Source organism: Triticum aestivum, chromosome 6A (assembly GCF_018294505.1).
Source record: "Triticum aestivum cultivar Chinese Spring chromosome 6A, IWGSC CS RefSeq v2.1, whole genome shotgun sequence".
NCBI classification, from domain to species: domain Eukaryota; kingdom Viridiplantae; phylum Streptophyta; class Magnoliopsida; order Poales; family Poaceae; genus Triticum; species Triticum aestivum.
In genome coordinates, this window is record NC_057809.1 from 60,510,909 (window position 1) to 60,528,264 (window position 17,356).

The window sequence follows — 17,356 nt, forward strand, 5'->3', positions numbered from 1 at the left end:
CCTTGGCCTTCTTCTCCGGCGCCTTGTAGGGCGCCGGAACCAACATCTTCGTCAGAAGCGGGATGGATGGTTCTTCGGGCAGCGGAGCCGGACACTAAATCCGCTCCACCTTCATTTTCCAACCCTAAAAAAACAAATAGGGAAGTTTAGACATCCTCCTTGAGTAAGCAAGTAAAGGATACACCTTGAAATACAAAAAACTTACCGAACTGGCGGGATGGGCCAGGTCGTGCTCACGGTCCTCGGTCGTCTTCGGCCACGTCTCGTTGGCCTTGAAGAGCACCTTCTAGATATCTTCTTGCATAGTTCCGAAGAACCGTTGCAAGGTCTGGTACTCGGCTGGATCGAACTCCCATAGATGGCAAGCCCGGCTCTGGCATGGAAGGATCCGGCGAACTAGCATCACCTGGATCACATTGACAAGCTTGACGTTCTTGTCCACCATGCTCCTGATGCACATCTAAAGCGCTGTCAGCTCGTCCGATGAAGACCAATCCAGGCCCTTCTCTTGCCAGGAGGTAAGCCGCATTGGGGCCCCGGATTTGAATTCGGGAGACGCGGCCCAGGTAGTGTCGCGGGGCTCTGTGATTTAGAACCACAGCTTCTGCCACCCCTTGACGGTCTCCACGAAGGTGCCTTTGGGCCACGGGACGTTGGACATTTTGCTTATCATGGCGCCTCCGCACTCCGCATGTTGGCCGCCCACCACCTTCGGCTTCACATTGAAGGTCTTCAGCCACAATCCGACGTGGGGTGGGATGTGGAGGAAAGCCTCACACACGACAATGAATGCCGAGATAGTGAGAAAGGAATTTGGGGCCAGATCATGGAAATCTAGCCCATAGAAAAACATGAGTCCATGGACAAATGGGTGGAGAGGAAATCCCAGTCTGCGGATGAAGTGGGGGATGAAAACTACCCTCTCATGGGGCTCCGTGGTAGGGACGATCTGTCCCTCGGCCAGAAGCCGGTGGGCGACCTCCTTGGCTAAATACCCGGCCTCCCGAAGCTGGGTGATGTCCTTCTCCTTGATGGAGGAGACCATCCACTTGCCCTGCGCTTCGGATCCGGACATGATCGGAGTGCTTTTTTGAGACGGAAAAGATGAGAACTTGGGCGCTGGATCTCGAGAGTGGGTAGGCAGAGAGAGAGAAGGCATGGGTGAAGGAAAGGAATCATATCTCCTTATAAAGGCAGTGAATATCAAGCGCCTCCCCACTCGCCATAAAACTCGCCTATTCCCAAGGGCCGTGTAGGCGGCACGGTTGGATTACCCATACTCGTATTGATGAGAATCCCGTAATAAGGGGACACGATCTCTGCTTTGACAAGACATGCCAATAAAACCGCATCTCGAAATATGGAGCGGCAGGCCAAAAAAGGTTCAAAATAATGACCGGGTAGCGACGTGGTGTCACACTACAAAAAGTTGTCAGTAGATTGGACTCATGAAATATTATACTCTCTGCGGTTGTGTGTGGTACTTGTTTTGCAGAGCCGGACACGTTCTTTATGTTCGAAGGTTGTTTTGGAGTATTCGGAGGAGGAACCCACCTTGCAATGCCGAAGATAATCTGCGCGTCGGACACCTCGTTATTCAAGCCTGGTTCAGGGGCTACTGAGGGAGTCCTGGACTAAGGGGTCCTCGAGCATCCGTCCTATTGGACATGGGCTGGACTGATGGGCTGTGAAGATACAAGACCGAAGACTCTCACTCGTGTCCAGATGGGACTCTCCTTGGCGTGGATGGCAAGCTTGGCATTCGGATATGAAGATTCCTTTCTCTGTAACCAACTTTGTACAACCCTAGTCCCCTCCGGTGTCTATATAAACTGGAGGATTTAGTCCTTAGAGGCAATCATAATCATATAGGCTAGACTTTTAAGGTTTTAGCCATTACGATCTCATGGTATATCAACTCTTGTAATACTCATATTCATCAAGATCAATCAAGCAGGAAGTAGGGTATTACCTCCATAGAGAGGGCCCGAACCTGGGTAAACATCGTGTCCCCTGTCTCTTGTTACCTTCGACCTTAGACGCACACTTTGGGACCCCCTACCCGAGATCTGCCGGTTTTGACACCAACAGCAGGTTCACACAAAGATTCTTTGTCACGTGCATCACGTTGATTGCAGAGCGGACCTCTAGGTCTTTCCAGTAGGGTAGGTCCCAAAATATAGATTTGTTCTTCCACATGGGTGCGCGTCCCTCAGCGTCATTCAGAACAGATAGTCCGTCGGGACCCTTTGCAAATATTACTTGTAAATAATTGACCATAGCAAGTATGTGATCACCAGTACGGACGGCGAGCTTCTTCCGGTGATCTGCCTCGCCTTTGAAATGCTTGCCTTTCGACATTGATGGTTGGTCGAAAGAAATCGATGATGCCCCAGGTACATATTCTTCGTGCATTTGTCCAAATATATACTTTCGGTGTCATCTAAACAGTGTGTGCATGCGTGGTATCCCTTGTTTGTGTGTCCTGAAAGGTTACTGAGAGAGGGCAATCATTGATGGTTACAAACAACAACGCATGTAGGTCAAATTCCTGATGTTTGTGATCATCACACACACGTACACTGTTTCCATTCCACAGCTGTAAAAGTTCTTCAACTAATGGCCTTAGGTACACATTCATGTCGTTGCCAGGTTGCTTAGGGCCTTGGATGAGAACTGGCATCATAATGAACTTCCGCTTCATGCACAACCAAGGATGAAGGTTATCGATACATAGAGTCATGGACCAGGTGCTATGATTGCTGCTCTGCTCCCCAAAAGGATTAATGCCATCCACGCTTAAACCAAACCATACGTTCCTTGCGCCACCTGCAAAGTCCCCCCCCCCCACTTTCTCTCGATTTTTCCCCATTGCATGCCACCCATCGATAGGTGCTCTCAACTTCCCATCTTTCTTACTGTCCTCTTTGTGCCATCGCATCAACTTGGCATGCTCTTTGTTTCTGAACAGCCGTTTCAACCGTGGTATTATAGGAGCATACCACATCACCTTGGCAGGAACCCTCTTCCTAGGGCGCTCGTCGTCAACATCACCAGGGTCATCTCGTCTGATCTTATACCGCAATGCACCACATACCAGGCATGCGTTCAAATCCTCGTACGCACCGTGGTAGAGGATGCAGTCATTAGGGCATGGATGTATCTTCTGCACCTCCAGTCCTAGAGGGCACACAACTTTCTTTGCTTCGTACGTATTGTCGGGCAATTCGTTATCCTTTGGAAGCTTCTTCTTCAATATTTTCAGTAGCTTCTCAAATCATTTGTCAGGTACACCATTCTCTGTCTTCCACTGCAGCAATTCCAGTGTGATACCAAGCTTTGTGTTGCCATCTTTACAATTGGGGTGTAACCTTTTTTGTGATCCTCTAACATGCGATCGAACTTCAACTTCTCCTTTTCACTTTCTCATTGTCTCTTTGCATCAACAATGACCCGGCAAAGATCATCATCGAGCACATCGTTTGGTTCCTCTTGATCTTCAGCTTCCCTCATTGCAGCATCACCATATTCAGGGGGCACGTAGTTGTCATCATCCTATTCTTCTTCGTTGTCTTCCATCATAACCCCTCTTTCTCCGTGCTTGGTCCAAATATTATAGTGTGGCATGAAACCCTTATGAAGCAGGTGGGTGTGAAGGATTTTCCGATCAGAGTAAGACTTCGTATTCCCACATATAGGGCATGGACAACACATAAAACCATTATGCTTGTTTGCCTCGGCCACTTCGAGAAAATTATGCACGCCCTTAATGTACTATGAGGTGCGTCTATTGCCGTACATCCATTGTCGGTTCATCTGCGTGCATTATATATAATTAAGTGTGTCAAAAACCATTACAGAACATCATGAATACAGAAGTGACCAAATTAATAGAAGTTCATCATCACATTGAAACCAAAGTACATACGTAGTTCTCATTGAACAACATATAGCTCTTCAGAGCATCTAATTAAACCATACATTGAAACTATGTAAACCATTTCTATGTAAAAACAAATGCGATCATAATCGCAACTAAGGTAACAATTGATCCAACGACATAATGATACCAAGCCTCGGTGTGAATGGCATGTTTTCTAATCTTTCTAATCTTCAAGCGCATTGCCTCCATCTTGATCTTGTGGTCATCGACGACATCCGCAACATGCAACTCCAATATCATCTTCTCCTCCTCAATTTTTTTCAATTTTTTTCTTCAAGTAATTGTTTTCCTCTTATCTAAATTTAACCTCTCGACAATAGGGTCGATTGGAATTTTTGGTTCACATACCTCCTAGATAAAAAAATCTATGTCACGTTGGTCGGCATAATTGTCATCAACACTAAATGAAACAAATAGTTATCAAAGACAATATATACCACATCTAAATCATAGACAGGACGAGCGCCGACGGAGGCGAATACCAAAACCATCACACTATATAATAACAAACAATAATAAAAGTAAGAAAATTATACAAGTATCTATCTAAATCATACCAGTAAGAACTTTTTTCTTTTAGAAAGAAGATAAGAACAAGAGGCTCACCACGTGGTGCCAGAGGCGAGACCGGCGTGAGCGATCGACGGTGGGGAGGACGGGGATGGAACAGGACGGACCGCCAAACCTAGACAAATCTTGAGGAAAATGGAGTTTGGACAAGGAGCTTCGAGAGGAGAAATCTTAAGTGTGGCTCGGGCATTTCATCGAACACCTCATGTGCATAGGAGGTGAGCTAGAGTACCACAAAGCTCTCCCACGGCCGGGCAAAAAAAACAGAGCGATGGCTTTGCTCGCGCGCAAGGGCGGGGGTATATATAGGCCACTCTGTAGTCCCGGTTGGTGGCTAGAACTGGGACTAAAGGACCACATTTGGTCTCGGTTCCAGCCATCAACCGGGACCAGTGGTTGTGGGCCAGGAGCAAAGGCCCATTGGTCCCGGTTCGTGTCTGGAACCGGGACCAAAGGGGTTAGATGAATCGGGGTCAATGGCCCACGAGGCCTGGCCGGCGCCCTGGCCTCGCGAACCGGGACCGATGCACCCATTGGTCTCGGTTCGTGAGTGAACCGGGATTAATGGGCTTTTCAGGCCTCGGCCAAAGCCATATTTTTACTAGTGGGAGGGAGCACGGAACCGCTGAGGCCGCAGCCATGAGAGGTCACCAGGGAGGCCCTCCTGCGCCGAGCGCCGTCGTCCAGCCGGGGCCGCCCATCTCCACCACTGTTGTGCCGCCCCTCCACCCGAGATCCACGGCGAGAGGGGCCGCCCGTGACCTGCAGCGCCAGACGTGGCGCCGAGGCGCTACTGCGAGGCAGTCGCTGTCGATGCCACCCGCCGACCTGCACCACCACCATGCCGCCCGACGCCACGCCACCATCGTTGGCCCACTCCGGAGCGCCGCTACGCCTGGCATCGAGCGCAACATCCCAGCCGGCGAGATCCGGCCCGCGCCGCAGCTCCCACACAACGTCGCCGCCGGTGATGACCGGGCTTCGCCCGCTCGTACCCCCTGGCGGCGGCGAGGGAGGAGGGAGAGAGGGAGGGAGGTGGCGGCGGCGGTGCTAGGGTTGCCTCCCGGACCCGCGTGGGACGCGGGAGGGGAGGGGGAAAGACCAAACAAGGAATAATCCTGATACTAATATAAAAAGGATCTTCTAAGAAAATACTGATATAAAAGGCAATCTTGATTTCCATGAGTTAATCAAGAGAAACTCGAGCCAGCGATAGATATAGATATACAATAGGAAAACGTTCATGTTCGGTGCGCCGGTCGAACTTTCGGCCGGCTCATGCGTCACGTTGGATCCTATGAGCCAGCCACGTCCACTCCCCACGCGTCATTTATGGGTCCTGCAAACCGCATCCATCTTTGTCCTCCCTTATCCCTTGGAAAACATTCATGTTCGGTGCGCCGGCCGAACTTTCGGCCGGCTCATGCGCCACGTTAGATCCTATGAGCCAGCCACGTCCACTCCCCACGCGTTATTTATGGGTCCTGCAAACCGCATCCATCTTTGTCCTCCCTTATCCCTTTCACTCATTTTTTCCTGAAATCAAACAGGACCTGCTCTGCTCCGCCGACGTCCGCCTCCATCTGCTCTGCGCATTTCCGGCGAGCGGACGCATCCACGTCGCTCTGCGCTGCTCCGGCGACCTCCTCGCCTCCACCTGCCCCCGTGCTGCTCTGACGAGGGGCTGCATCTACCTACCTCCACATTTCTCCAGCCTTTTGACCTGCCCCCACGCTGCTCCGGCGAGCGCCTCGCCCTCGACCTGTCGCCATGCTGCTCCGGCGAGCGTCATCGTGCTCCACCCGTGCGGGAACGGCGACTACGTTGTGCACGAGCGGACGAGATGCTGGAATCGGTGTTAGCGGGAGCTTCAATCGGTGGTATTTTTTGCTCCATCTGGCTTCTTGTTTTGCTGGAATCAGCTATATTTTTTGCTAGGATCCACCTTGTTTGAGTGCCTTCTGCTGCAACCAGTCCAAAACATTGCTATCATCATTTTGTTTTTTGCTGCTACCGTTGAAGTCCGTCTTTTGATATTTTTTGCTTAATTAGATCCATCTTTTTGCTGGAACCACTCTAGCCTTTTGTTACCATAGTCTTTGAAATTTGCTTCTGCCGTCTTAGTTTTTGCTACCACCCTGTTTTTGAATTTTTGTTGGATCCATCTTATTTTTGCTGGAACCACTTTAAGTTTTGCTACAATGGTCTTTGTATTTTGCTACCACCGTCTTTTGTTTTTGCTACTACCCCATCAAAGGTGATGGAATTTGGGACCAGCCATGACGCAAGCGCAAAAGCAGGAACTGTACATGAAAAAAGCTTCAACCGTTGTGTGAAAAGGCTTCAACCATGGCATGGTGGCTCCCGGCGACACCAGGAGCTGCAGCCACGGCATGGCGGTGCTACGACGGCGACGACTAAGATGGACGGCGGCCGGCAGCAAGGACGGCGACCGGCGACCGGCGGCGAGCTGGTGATGCTTCAAGGTCAGCCCTCGGAGAGTCCATGGCGGGGTGTCCGGCACGAAATAGTTGTTTTGAATTGGACATGATTTTCTATTGAGAAAAAAAACGATTCAAAGGCTGATTTGACGGTGTGCAAAAGACAAACTAACGTTTCAGATACGACCCGCCTAACAGTTGGGCCGGCGCACCGGTGCAGATCACTGCCCTATACAATATGCCGATTTGATCCCGCTTGTCATGGGGATTACAAATTCATAGAAAAAGATTACAAAGATTTTGTTATTATTACAGGCACATGCACACACGGTCGATCGCGGCTGCATGCATGAAACGAAAACCAAGAAGGAAGCATCAGGAAAATCCCTGGCCGCCAAGGCCACACACGTACGTACTACATACATACACAGCATAGTATGTGTGCGTGATGGATGTGTGTTGTTGGCGAGCTCAGGCTTTGTAGCCACCGGCAGTGGCGGCGCCGGTATCCTTCTCGGCTTCAACCATGGCATTGATGGCCTTGCTCAGGGCGGCCTGAAAGACGGCGTACTTTACCTCGGGCGCGGAGGCGACGGTGGCGGCGTAGGCCTGCTTGACGGCGGACTCAAGGGCGGGGACGAACTTGTAGTTGTCGTATGCGCCGCCCGTGGTCTCCTTGATGGCCTTGTTGAAGGCGGACTCGAAGACGGTGAACTTGTCGTTGACCGGGGCAGCGTCGGCGGCGGTGGCGGCGGTCCTGTAGGCGGCGTCGATCTGGTCGATGGTCTTGAGCTGGGGGGCGGGGATCCCCTTGACCTCCTCGGCGGCGGGCTTGACGGAGTGGACCTCGAAGGCGCCGGAGATGACGCGGAGCGACTCGGTGAGACTGGCGACGTAGGTGTCGTACTTGGTCTCGGGGGTGGCGCCCTGGGCTTTGTCGTAGGCGAGCTTGTAGGAGGCTTCGAGGCTCTTGGAGAGTGATGCCATGGAGGCTGACTGGGCGGGCATCTGGCCGGAGGCGGCGGCCTTGAGGACATCTGCGAAAGCCTTGTTAGAGGCCGCGCTGAAGGTGGCCTCGAACGTCTTGTACTTGTCGGCCGGAGGGACGGCGGCTGCGGCCGCCACGGCCGCCTTGAAGCCGTTGTTGATATCCTCCATCAGCTTCTGCTCCGGAGTCGTCGCCTTGGGCTGGGTCCCTGGGGCGGCGGGGGTGGCCGGGGCGCCGGGGGCGTAGGCGGCGTAGGAGACGGCCGGCCCCGCCACGAGGGCGACGGCGACGGCGAGGAAGAGCGCCACCGTGTACTGCTGCACCGCCGCCATTGCGCTGCGTTGGTTGGCTTGTAAGCTGGCAGGAGGAGAGAAGAGATTGTATTGCGTTGTGAGGATGAAGGAGGTGGGCTTTATATATATATATAGATACATATACACATGCTAGCTGCACCACGTATGGGGGGTGGACGACGGTGAGAGGCCGGGAGAGCTTCACGCGCCCAAATTAGCTACCAGTCGCTCCTCCGCTCAGTCTTCCCGGCTTCCGCTCCCCTCCTCTCTCTTTTCTTGGCCATGACTCTTTCCATGCTCTTTTCTTTTTTTTAGCCAAATTTTAATTTTAAAGATGTGCAAATACATATTTTCACACGGCGTGTATGCCCGTCAATATGTACTATGTATGTATGTACTCCCTCCGTTTCTTTTTAGTCTGCATATAAGATTTTGTCAAAGTCAACTTTTGTTTACTTTGACTAAGTTTATAAAAAAGATATCAAGATTCATAATATGAAATCAGTATTGTTAGATGCATCATGAAATTAATTTCCATACCATATAGCTTTAGTATTTTAGATGTTGATATTTTTTTCTATAAAGTTGGTCAAACATTTAAAAGTTTGACTTTGATCAAATCTTATATACGGAGAGAGTATGTATGTATGTATGTATGCATGTACTAGCAAAGTATCCGTGCGTTACAAAGCATCTTAAAAAACACAAACGGAGCACTAGTTTGGCATCGACCACACCACATTGGCATGTTGAAATCATGAAAGAGACATTGTTTTCAGACGATATGACATAGCATCTAATCAACAATGAAGCAATTTTGTACTGTATGACAACTGAAAGAAGAAAAGGATGGTGGATCTTTTTTGTGTGTGCTGAACGGCGTATGTTCAATAAAACACCTGCAGGCGTATCTGAAAAATATACATACACACCATCATCCTCATAGCAATGACGGGCGTATTCCTGAAAGCAAAAAAAAAAAAAGGATACGCGGAAGGCTGTTGATGTTTGAGGTGATTAATCCTCCTAGTACATTGTCAAGATTTGCTAAGAAGAACACAATCGAGCAATGTGCATGACCTGACTCTGCAGTACGTGCTGTCGATTGCTAGCCGTAGTGTGCCATCATCTCACTGATCTGTGTGCGTGCTAAAGTCGTAATTAAACAAATAGGCCCACTTATGTCCTTATCTTGTTGAAGGCGTTGCCTTCTTGTTGACGTGCTAGTCTTGAGTGATTGCGTTAGCTTTAATAAAACTGGATGTGTGCATCACAATGATGCAAAGGCCGGAAGTTTCAACCTCCTTCTCAAAAAAAGAGAGAAAAAACAAAATATGTTGCAGCAGCATAGAAGTCAAATAAGATGGAAGAAATAGGTTAGGATACGTGGAAATGTTGCGGAGGTAGATCAAATTGGGGTTTGTAGGTTGGTCACCTAACGATAAAGCGATAAAGGGTAATGTCAGATAAAACCAGCGGGCTCGACTCGTGTCAACATAGAGGAAGAAGAGTTGAGCAAGCAGATGAAACAATGGCCAAGTAGCCGGAGAATTTGTGCAAACGTCTCTCCATCAATTTCTGGGGGAAATATATAGTTGATCATAACTGTTGCCTCTGTTCCTGAATGCAATATGTTTTGGCAGTTTAATTATTATTATTTTATAACTTCACCTCCTCTTTATTAACTCGTAATCAAGTTTACATCCTTCATCAACAGAGGAAGTAGCTCAATTGAAGCATCTTCAAACCACTCGTTACAAAAAGAAAATCTAGCTAGTTTAGTTAATTCATGAGCCACAGTATTCGCTTCTCTTGGGCAAAACCCGAAAGTAATATAGCGGAACTCGCATGCCAGATGATAGCAGTCATCAATAATGGTTGTCGCATTCCCAGCAAAATGGCCTCCATTTTTCATAGTCTCTGTGAGTTCCAGATTGTCAGAGTTGACCACAATTTTGTTACAGCCCGCTGTCAATGCAAATCTAGAGACCAAACTTGAGAGCCATCGCTTCCGCCATCAGAACATGATAACATGAATCAACCAGTTTGTTTCCAGCGACAGTCATATGGCCCCTATCGTCTCTGATTACTGTTCCCATAGGCCCGTTCAGCATGTCAAATGTCAAAGGCCATTTGGTGGTTTGCACCATCCTCCTCTCTTCATCGATGCCTTTGCATCACATGCAATGATAAAATTCCATGCAAGAGCCCAAACTGACTGCGCAATTCTCCTTGCATCTTGGACCGGCTCCTTATGCACGAGTTTTCTCCTTTCCCACCGGAGATACCAGGAACATACCGCCACCATCTCATGAAGACTGTGAATACCCATTGTAGGCACTTCTTGTGCTGGAAAGTTGAGAAGGTAAGCTATGATCTGCAAATTAAACTGTCAACACGTCTTACATTTAGAAACAGATGTACTAGTAGTATTTAGCCACATGAAAGAAATAGATAGTGGATCAAAACTATTTAGGAACAGAGGTGTATACATGAACGGCTTGAACGTCTATCTAAAGAAGAAGAAAAGGTGATCCATTTAGAGATTTAACGTACTCATCTATTACAGATCAAAAACTTTCGTCTATATTCAAAACTACAATGGTACAGTGTTGTTTTCCTTATTGCTCTATGGCAACAAAAACAATCAAAAAAAACGACATATATGGAAACAAGGAAGGATCTTTCGTAAATAAAGTTTTACAATGCTGCTGGAAGGATTTGCCATCTCCAAAGCAGAGCCCACCGCATGCGTGAGGCACTAGTGCTCGCTCGCTCAGCTAGCTAAAGCTAAAGCCCTTGTGAGCCAACAAGGGTCAGATCAGGAGAGCTTCATGTTCTTCAGCATGCCCGCGACAAGCGCCTCCATGGACGGCGCGCGCCGCTTGTAATCCTTCATCAGTGCCTCTGCGGCCAGGCTCTGCAGCTCCGAGCTCTCCTCCTCCTTGTTCCTCCCTTTGGTCAGCTGGCTAATTGCTGCGCTGCACTGTGGGGATCAAGGATGTATATGCATCAAGGATCACTACTGTGGATAAATAAATAAATAAAATATAAAGGCAACTGGGACCCTTCCAAGATGTCCGTCCGTCTTACCAAGCACACGCCAAAGAGAGCTCTCGTGTTCTTGCCCCCAGTTAACTGGATAGTCGACGCGTAGTACTTTTTAGCGGTTTGAAGGTTTTCCAAACCACCCAGTGTGTACAAAACCTTCAACATAAAAGAAGAGGCGACACTCAGCAAGGATAAGCTGTGCACTCGCATTGCATGAAATCAACTGCGCCTTCGGCAGAATCAGGACATGGCATTGGCTTGACTTAGTCATTTATACGAATCAGAAACGTTGGGCGATTTTGCATCCCACCAGAAGGACTATTAAACAAATAAATAGCACTGATCATCGTATTGCCATATATGCACGTCAAATAAACTCTACTTCTGGGCTCAGCATGCCCTCTCCCACCAACCACACAAAACCAGTAAGATAAAACCATGCAACTTCCGTTTCTTGCAGACCCCACAAGAATAAGCTCCTACAGTTTCCCACCCTAAAGACACATATCTGCTTATCAGCCTATGTCATGCCCCGTCCGCCTAGTACAACATGACTTCTAAAATAAACAGAAAGAAACTGCTAACTTGAATAAATACCCAACAAAACTCCTTTAAGATGACAGCTTCAATGAAAGCCAGTCTTTGTCTTTAAATTGCTAAAATCGATTTTCATGGCTGATCACAACTAGATGTGGGACCTCAATTGGTAGAAAATATACACAGTTGAATCACTCATCAAATCATGTTGATTCATTGCATATTATGATAGCCTATAAGTCGGTGTCAAAATACTTCATCACTTATGCATCTATGCCTGAGAGGTTTTATAAAGATGGGTGTCATTTTTTTCATTTCAATTCATCTCTCACATGGATCATTATCTTGAGAAACACAACTTATAAAACTTAATACACTTGCTATTTTTAATCTTATGCCTCATTATGGATTATGAGTCCAAGGACTAGTCAAGACTAGTCTATGGACTAGTCTATGAGTCTCAACTCCATGGCCGACTACACTTCAGTGTCAACTAGTCTATGAGTCGCAACTTCAGTGTCGACTAGTGTCGATTAGTTACGCTTAGCCTACCAGTCTCAACCTCGGAACAACTCGTCGACTCGTAAATCTTGCTCATTATATCACTATACATAATTATTTTGTAACGTTTTTGTTAACTTCAATGTTGAATTGGTGTGCTTCATTTTAATTGGATCTTTGATAGTTATTGTCGTCTCATGTGGTATTCGACCATTCATCATTTACCATTGGAAGAAAGGGACCATCAGTAAATCATCAACAGAATAATGACAAATTTCATAACAGATAATTCTAACTTTTCTATTTATTTCCACGAAAGGCTGTGTTTGGTCCACTTACCTCAGCATAAGCTAGATGATAAAGTGGAATGGTTGGTTGAGCCAATATTAGTTCCTCGTAACAAAAGGCGGCTTGTTTGTACCTGGCAAAAAAAATCATCATATAAGTTAGTATTTTCACATCTGACCATATTATGTTGAATCAATCAAGATTGAACATCTCACATTAATAAGGAAACATAAATTTCAGCAAGCTCTCTCCATGCATCATGATCCGCCATGAATCTAACACAGGGAAAGGGTTAATAACTTAATATGTTCTAATAAGAAAAATATAGGAGGCAGTAACTGGTCCATAAAAGAAGTGGATGCATACTTACAATTCCAAATACTTGTTCAAATAATCAACTGCTAAAGACATGTCACCTTGTGCTTTTGCAATAGCAATTTTTCTCTTGTGGACAATCTGACAACCAAACAAGGAGGATATTTTGTGTAAAATGACACCGTACTAAGGTATCATCCTTAGCATTTGAATGGTTCTAGAAAGCAAAGAAAATCAAATTCCTCCTGCATATCAAATTTTTACCTGATCAAATGGGTTGGTTTCCAGGATAAGTGCATAAGCTCTTTCAGCTTCAGCCCAATCACCCTTTGCCTCAAACAGCAGGGCTTCTAGCCGGCCTGCATTTTAGAGCAAGTGTGTTCAGAATTTACAGAAAGATGGCCATAATAACCAGCATTATATGACTCGACAGATATCAATTCTGGTATACTTGAATAAAAAAAATGTGTTCCAAACTTAGGTGTTTACATCGCTTTTGTGTACACCAGGATTTAGGTAACCCATAACTGGTTCTTAGTTAACAAAAATGTCCATGTATTACACCTTCACCCTCAAGCAACACCTTGCCCTCCTACTTTAGAGGATTACTAGTAGAGCCCTCAAACCCTCAAACCCTTAAAAATAACTTCTTTTTTTACAGTTTTCGTCGAAAAAAAGCCGTAGACTAGAACCCCTTAACCCTCAAACCCTCAAAAAAATTTAAAGGTCCAACCCTCAAACCCTCTCCCAATCCTCAAAAGTAAGGGTTGGGGAGCAAAACCTACCCCAACCCTCATTTGGCGGTTATACTCGCGCGGGAGGGAAAAATCCTCCCAACTCCCGCGTCCACGCCCGCGACCGCCGCTGCTAGTCGCTCCCTCGCCGGCGGCCGCCCCATCGACCTCCCGCGTGCAACGACAACGTCGTTCATGGGGAATATTCCGTTATAAGGGTTGGGTTTGAGGGTTCTAATCTTTGCCCCTGTTTTTCAACCCGTAAAAGTGCACAAAAAGATCATTTTTGGACCCTTAAAACGCTGGTGAGGGTTTGAGGGTTTGAGGGTTCTACTAGTAATGCTCTTAGACCAGACAATCCCTGGCCTGTAGAATACCTAAGATCAACATCTATGTATATTCCAAGGGCGTGTACCACAACATCATTTGGCTTGATATACTAAAGTACTGTGCAGGTATATTTGTTCAGAGAAATCAACTCACCAAGCCAATAATAGTTGATATCATTATATGGTGAGCAATTATGCATATTTCATTTATTTTTAAGTAATAGTCTTCGCCGTTCGCATTATAGTTCACTTCTCAGACTATTGACAACGTGAGCTGTCTTAAAAACAATCACAGCCTTGCATAGATTTACGGAACTGGCATGATAATTTTGAAGTTTCATGTCAGACTTTAGTCCAATCTTTTGAACAAACCCTTTCCCAATTTGAAAAACATTAAACCCATTTTGGAAAGGATTAGCTTGGCTCCACCACATGTTTCTTGCTTGTCACCAACCCCTTTTGGATGATTCTGCTCATAAAGTTTCCCAAGTGTAACTAGATCTGCAAACTGCCTTTGTATGGGCCAAACAAACTTACCAACACGAGCGCTGCCAGGAAACTGCTTGGAGAGGATTCCAATACAATCCTGCAGAACCATGAAACGAGGCGATTTGATCAATAGATAATGGTAGCCATACCCAAGATAAACTGAATTTTTCATTCTCGGCGGGCAAAGTCAAATTGCATCGAAATCAGAGAATAGAACCGGACCAGAGATGGTCATAAACGAAAAAGTGACTGCGTAACCAGAGCACCTCACCTTTGCGACATCAAGACGCTGGCAGTCCATGGCAGCCACCGCCACCTGCTCGTAGAGCGTCCACTCTGCATGCATCGAAACAAAGCGATCTCGCGTTCAGTACTGGGGCCAAGAGCACGGCGAGAGATCATCAGCAGCAGCTGAGAACGCCGCAGGGACGTTCCGGCAACGGTTCCGGGCGCAAAAGCGCAGCGATTCCAGTTCAGCGGATGAGATCTCGAAAGGGGGAGGCGGATCGGGAACGCGGGGGAAGAGATCTGGCCCGAGGCGGACCACGAGACGAGATCTATCCGTACCGCGCGCGGGGGAGGGGGGAGGGGATCAGGAGGAGGGAGGAGGGGCGTGACGTACGCTCGGAGGCGAGGCGGGAGCGGGCGGAGGCGTCGTTGAGGAGGGAGAGGCCGAGGCGGAGTACGGGAGCGGGGCGGCGCGCGCGGAGCCTGCGGGCGAGGGAGAGGTACTCCCAGGCGCCGCCGCCGCCGTGCTCCGCCTGCTCCTCGAGCCGCAGCAGGCGCGCCTCCTCCTCCGCCGCCGTCGCCGTCGCCGTCGCGGCCGCCATGACGAGACGAGGGGGGGTCCGGGCGTCGGTTGACTCGGCCGGCGGGGGTGGAGACTGGACTGGACTGGGCCGGACCGGGTGGGATTGGGATTGGGATTGGGATCGGGATTGGGGGCTCTCTGTTTCTTTCCGCTTCGGTGATGCCCCGGAGCCGGTTCGTTATTTCAGTTTGTTTCCCTCATTTGGGGTGGTTTTTCAAGCACCCCCCGTCGGCAGGATTTGGACTTTGAACCCCTACAAATTTTTACGATTTGGATTTTTTGTTTTTGTTTTCATGTTGGTTTTTTCAGAGGTATGTATTACAGAGTTTTATTCTAAAATTATAAAGTTTTAGTTGTGGGGTAACAATTCATCAATACTTCAGGACTTTGATGCACACGGCGAAAGTACATTTAGTATGTCTGACGACCGGCCACTCTATTTTGTTCCCTCCTAATCTTTTACTAAGTAAACTCTCTAAACTCTCTAGCACTCATCAATGATCTGATCTTCACGGCAAGATGTCCGCCGATCAACCAATCCATCACCTAAACCTAATAAGATGAAGAGCTTCTGAAGAGGCCGATTGCATAATGACCAAAAGGGTTATGTCTTGGACAACGAGAGTCATCCCTTACATTAATGCATGTACTCCGCTTTCAAAGCATCACTGCAATTGAGCACGACCCGATAATCCGCAAAACGTATCGTTCCAGCATGCCTCTCAAGATCATAACTACCGCCGCAAAACAAATCATTCCAGCATGCCTCTCAAGATCATAACTACCGCAGTTGAGTCATCCGACTCTAAAAGAAAACCATCAACATGTTCTTTTACCATCGACACAACCTCGTTATCAAAAGCATGCATTTTGTTCCTTCAAAACTTCTTCCTTGCTGAATTTGCATGAGAGACCAACGCATTTCATGTAGTTGTCTAAAAGTTACACTGTTCCATCATCAGGGGATACCTCTCTGTCATAGATTAGATCAATACGCAGGTTTCAAGTGTAGCATATCAACATAATGAGTCTAACCTCTGTAACTTCAAAGCACTGAAGCAACACGTCGAGGAGTCATTCCTTTTTATTATTCGTTCTCAAGTAAGGACCAAACAACACGCATGTGTTCCCAAAAGTTTCAAGCATGGCTACAAGAAACCAACGACTGAAATTATTCTCTTTCTCTACACTGCATGACAGGCAAGTGCCTGAGGTAGCCAGATGACGATAATCTTTGCATGTCGAGGTAGCCAAAGCACCCGTCGCTGTCGTCCAGGCTGTAATATTCATATTTTGAGGTGCAGAGGATTGCCAAATACAGTTCTAGATCAAACAATCTCCTTCAGAGTGGCTGTCAGACGCGTCTCATGCAAACAACTCACCATATCATGCAATCGCTAACCGATATGTGCTCTTCACAGAGAGATGTCCGTTTTTTTCGGATACCAAACAAAAAAACAAGGCGCTGCCTTAAGGATGTGCGAATTTTTCAGGATCTTGTGAATGTCCATTGGTCAGAATTTATCCATTGTGACGTTGGGTATTCGATGCACCATGACCATATAAAAACATCTAAATTATAGGATGATTCATGAGCTTAACTCAAACATGTCCTAAATGGTCACCCTATGCGTTCGGTTTATTCGGTTTAGATGGTTTGGTTTATACGGTTTTTCGGTTTGTACGGTATTAATACTTCGGTAAATATGGTATGAAAATAAAATACGGTTCGGTTTCAGTATATACCAAATTATTTCGGTATGGTTTCGGTATATACCATAAAAACCAAAGTTGACGCGAATTTGAAAATGACGTAATAATAATTTGCAAATTTATGACTCAAAACACATACTAGTTTACACAAATAGTATATGACTATATATATAAGTATATATACATGCATTGATTCATCTGTTGATGGTTATGGATGTGCTTAGCATTTTAAAAGGAGAAAAATGACTATGTTACAAGAAAAATTTAGGTGCTTAGTAGTGAATTTAACTCATGTACAAGAAAAATGACAACTTGTATGGTTGTTTATCTCAAGAAATATAAATTTATTTTTT

The 17,356-nt window shown here is 46.9% G+C and overlaps 2 protein-coding genes across 2 annotated transcripts; both read right to left on the reverse strand.

Moving 5' to 3' along the window:
• Positions 1 to 7,184: 7,184 nt before the first annotated feature.
• LOC543022 (pollen allergen KBG 60) lies at positions 7,185 to 8,538 on the reverse strand. Its single transcript, XM_044550205.1, has one exon. The coding sequence runs from the start codon at positions 8,374 to 8,376 to the stop codon at positions 7,426 to 7,428; it is 951 nt and encodes a 316-aa protein (XP_044406140.1). The 5' UTR covers positions 8,377 to 8,538; the 3' UTR covers positions 7,185 to 7,425.
• Positions 8,539 to 10,798: 2,260 nt separating this feature from the next.
• Positions 10,799 to 15,465, reverse strand: LOC123132015 (ER membrane protein complex subunit 2-A). The gene is made up of 9 exons (XM_044551765.1): positions 15,102 to 15,465; positions 14,751 to 14,815; positions 14,528 to 14,576; positions 13,192 to 13,286; positions 12,983 to 13,068; positions 12,828 to 12,887; positions 12,664 to 12,745; positions 11,329 to 11,442; positions 10,799 to 11,221 (listed from the first exon to the last, which is right to left on the reverse strand). Exons 1-9 carry the CDS (start codon positions 15,307 to 15,309, stop codon positions 11,057 to 11,059), a joined length of 924 nt encoding a protein of 307 aa, XP_044407700.1. The 5' UTR covers positions 15,310 to 15,465; the 3' UTR covers positions 10,799 to 11,056.
• Between the last annotated feature and the right edge of the window lie 1,891 nt (positions 15,466 to 17,356).

Coding starts and splice junctions, on each gene's coding strand:
- LOC543022 (XM_044550205.1), bottom strand. CDS start 8,376: ATGTATCTATATATATATATAAAGCCCACCTCCTTCATCCTCACAACG.
- LOC123132015 (XM_044551765.1), bottom strand. CDS start 15,309: ATGGCGGCCGCGACGGCGACGGCGACGGCGGCGGAGGAGGAGGCGCGC. Junction 13,069..13,191: donor AAACCAACCCATTTGATCAG/GTAAAAATTTGA, acceptor TTTGGTTGTCAG/ATTGTCCACAAGAGAAAAAT. Junction 12,746..12,827: donor ATTTATGTTTCCTTATTAAT/GTGAGATGTTCA, acceptor TTTTTTTGCCAG/GTACAAACAAGCCGCCTTTT.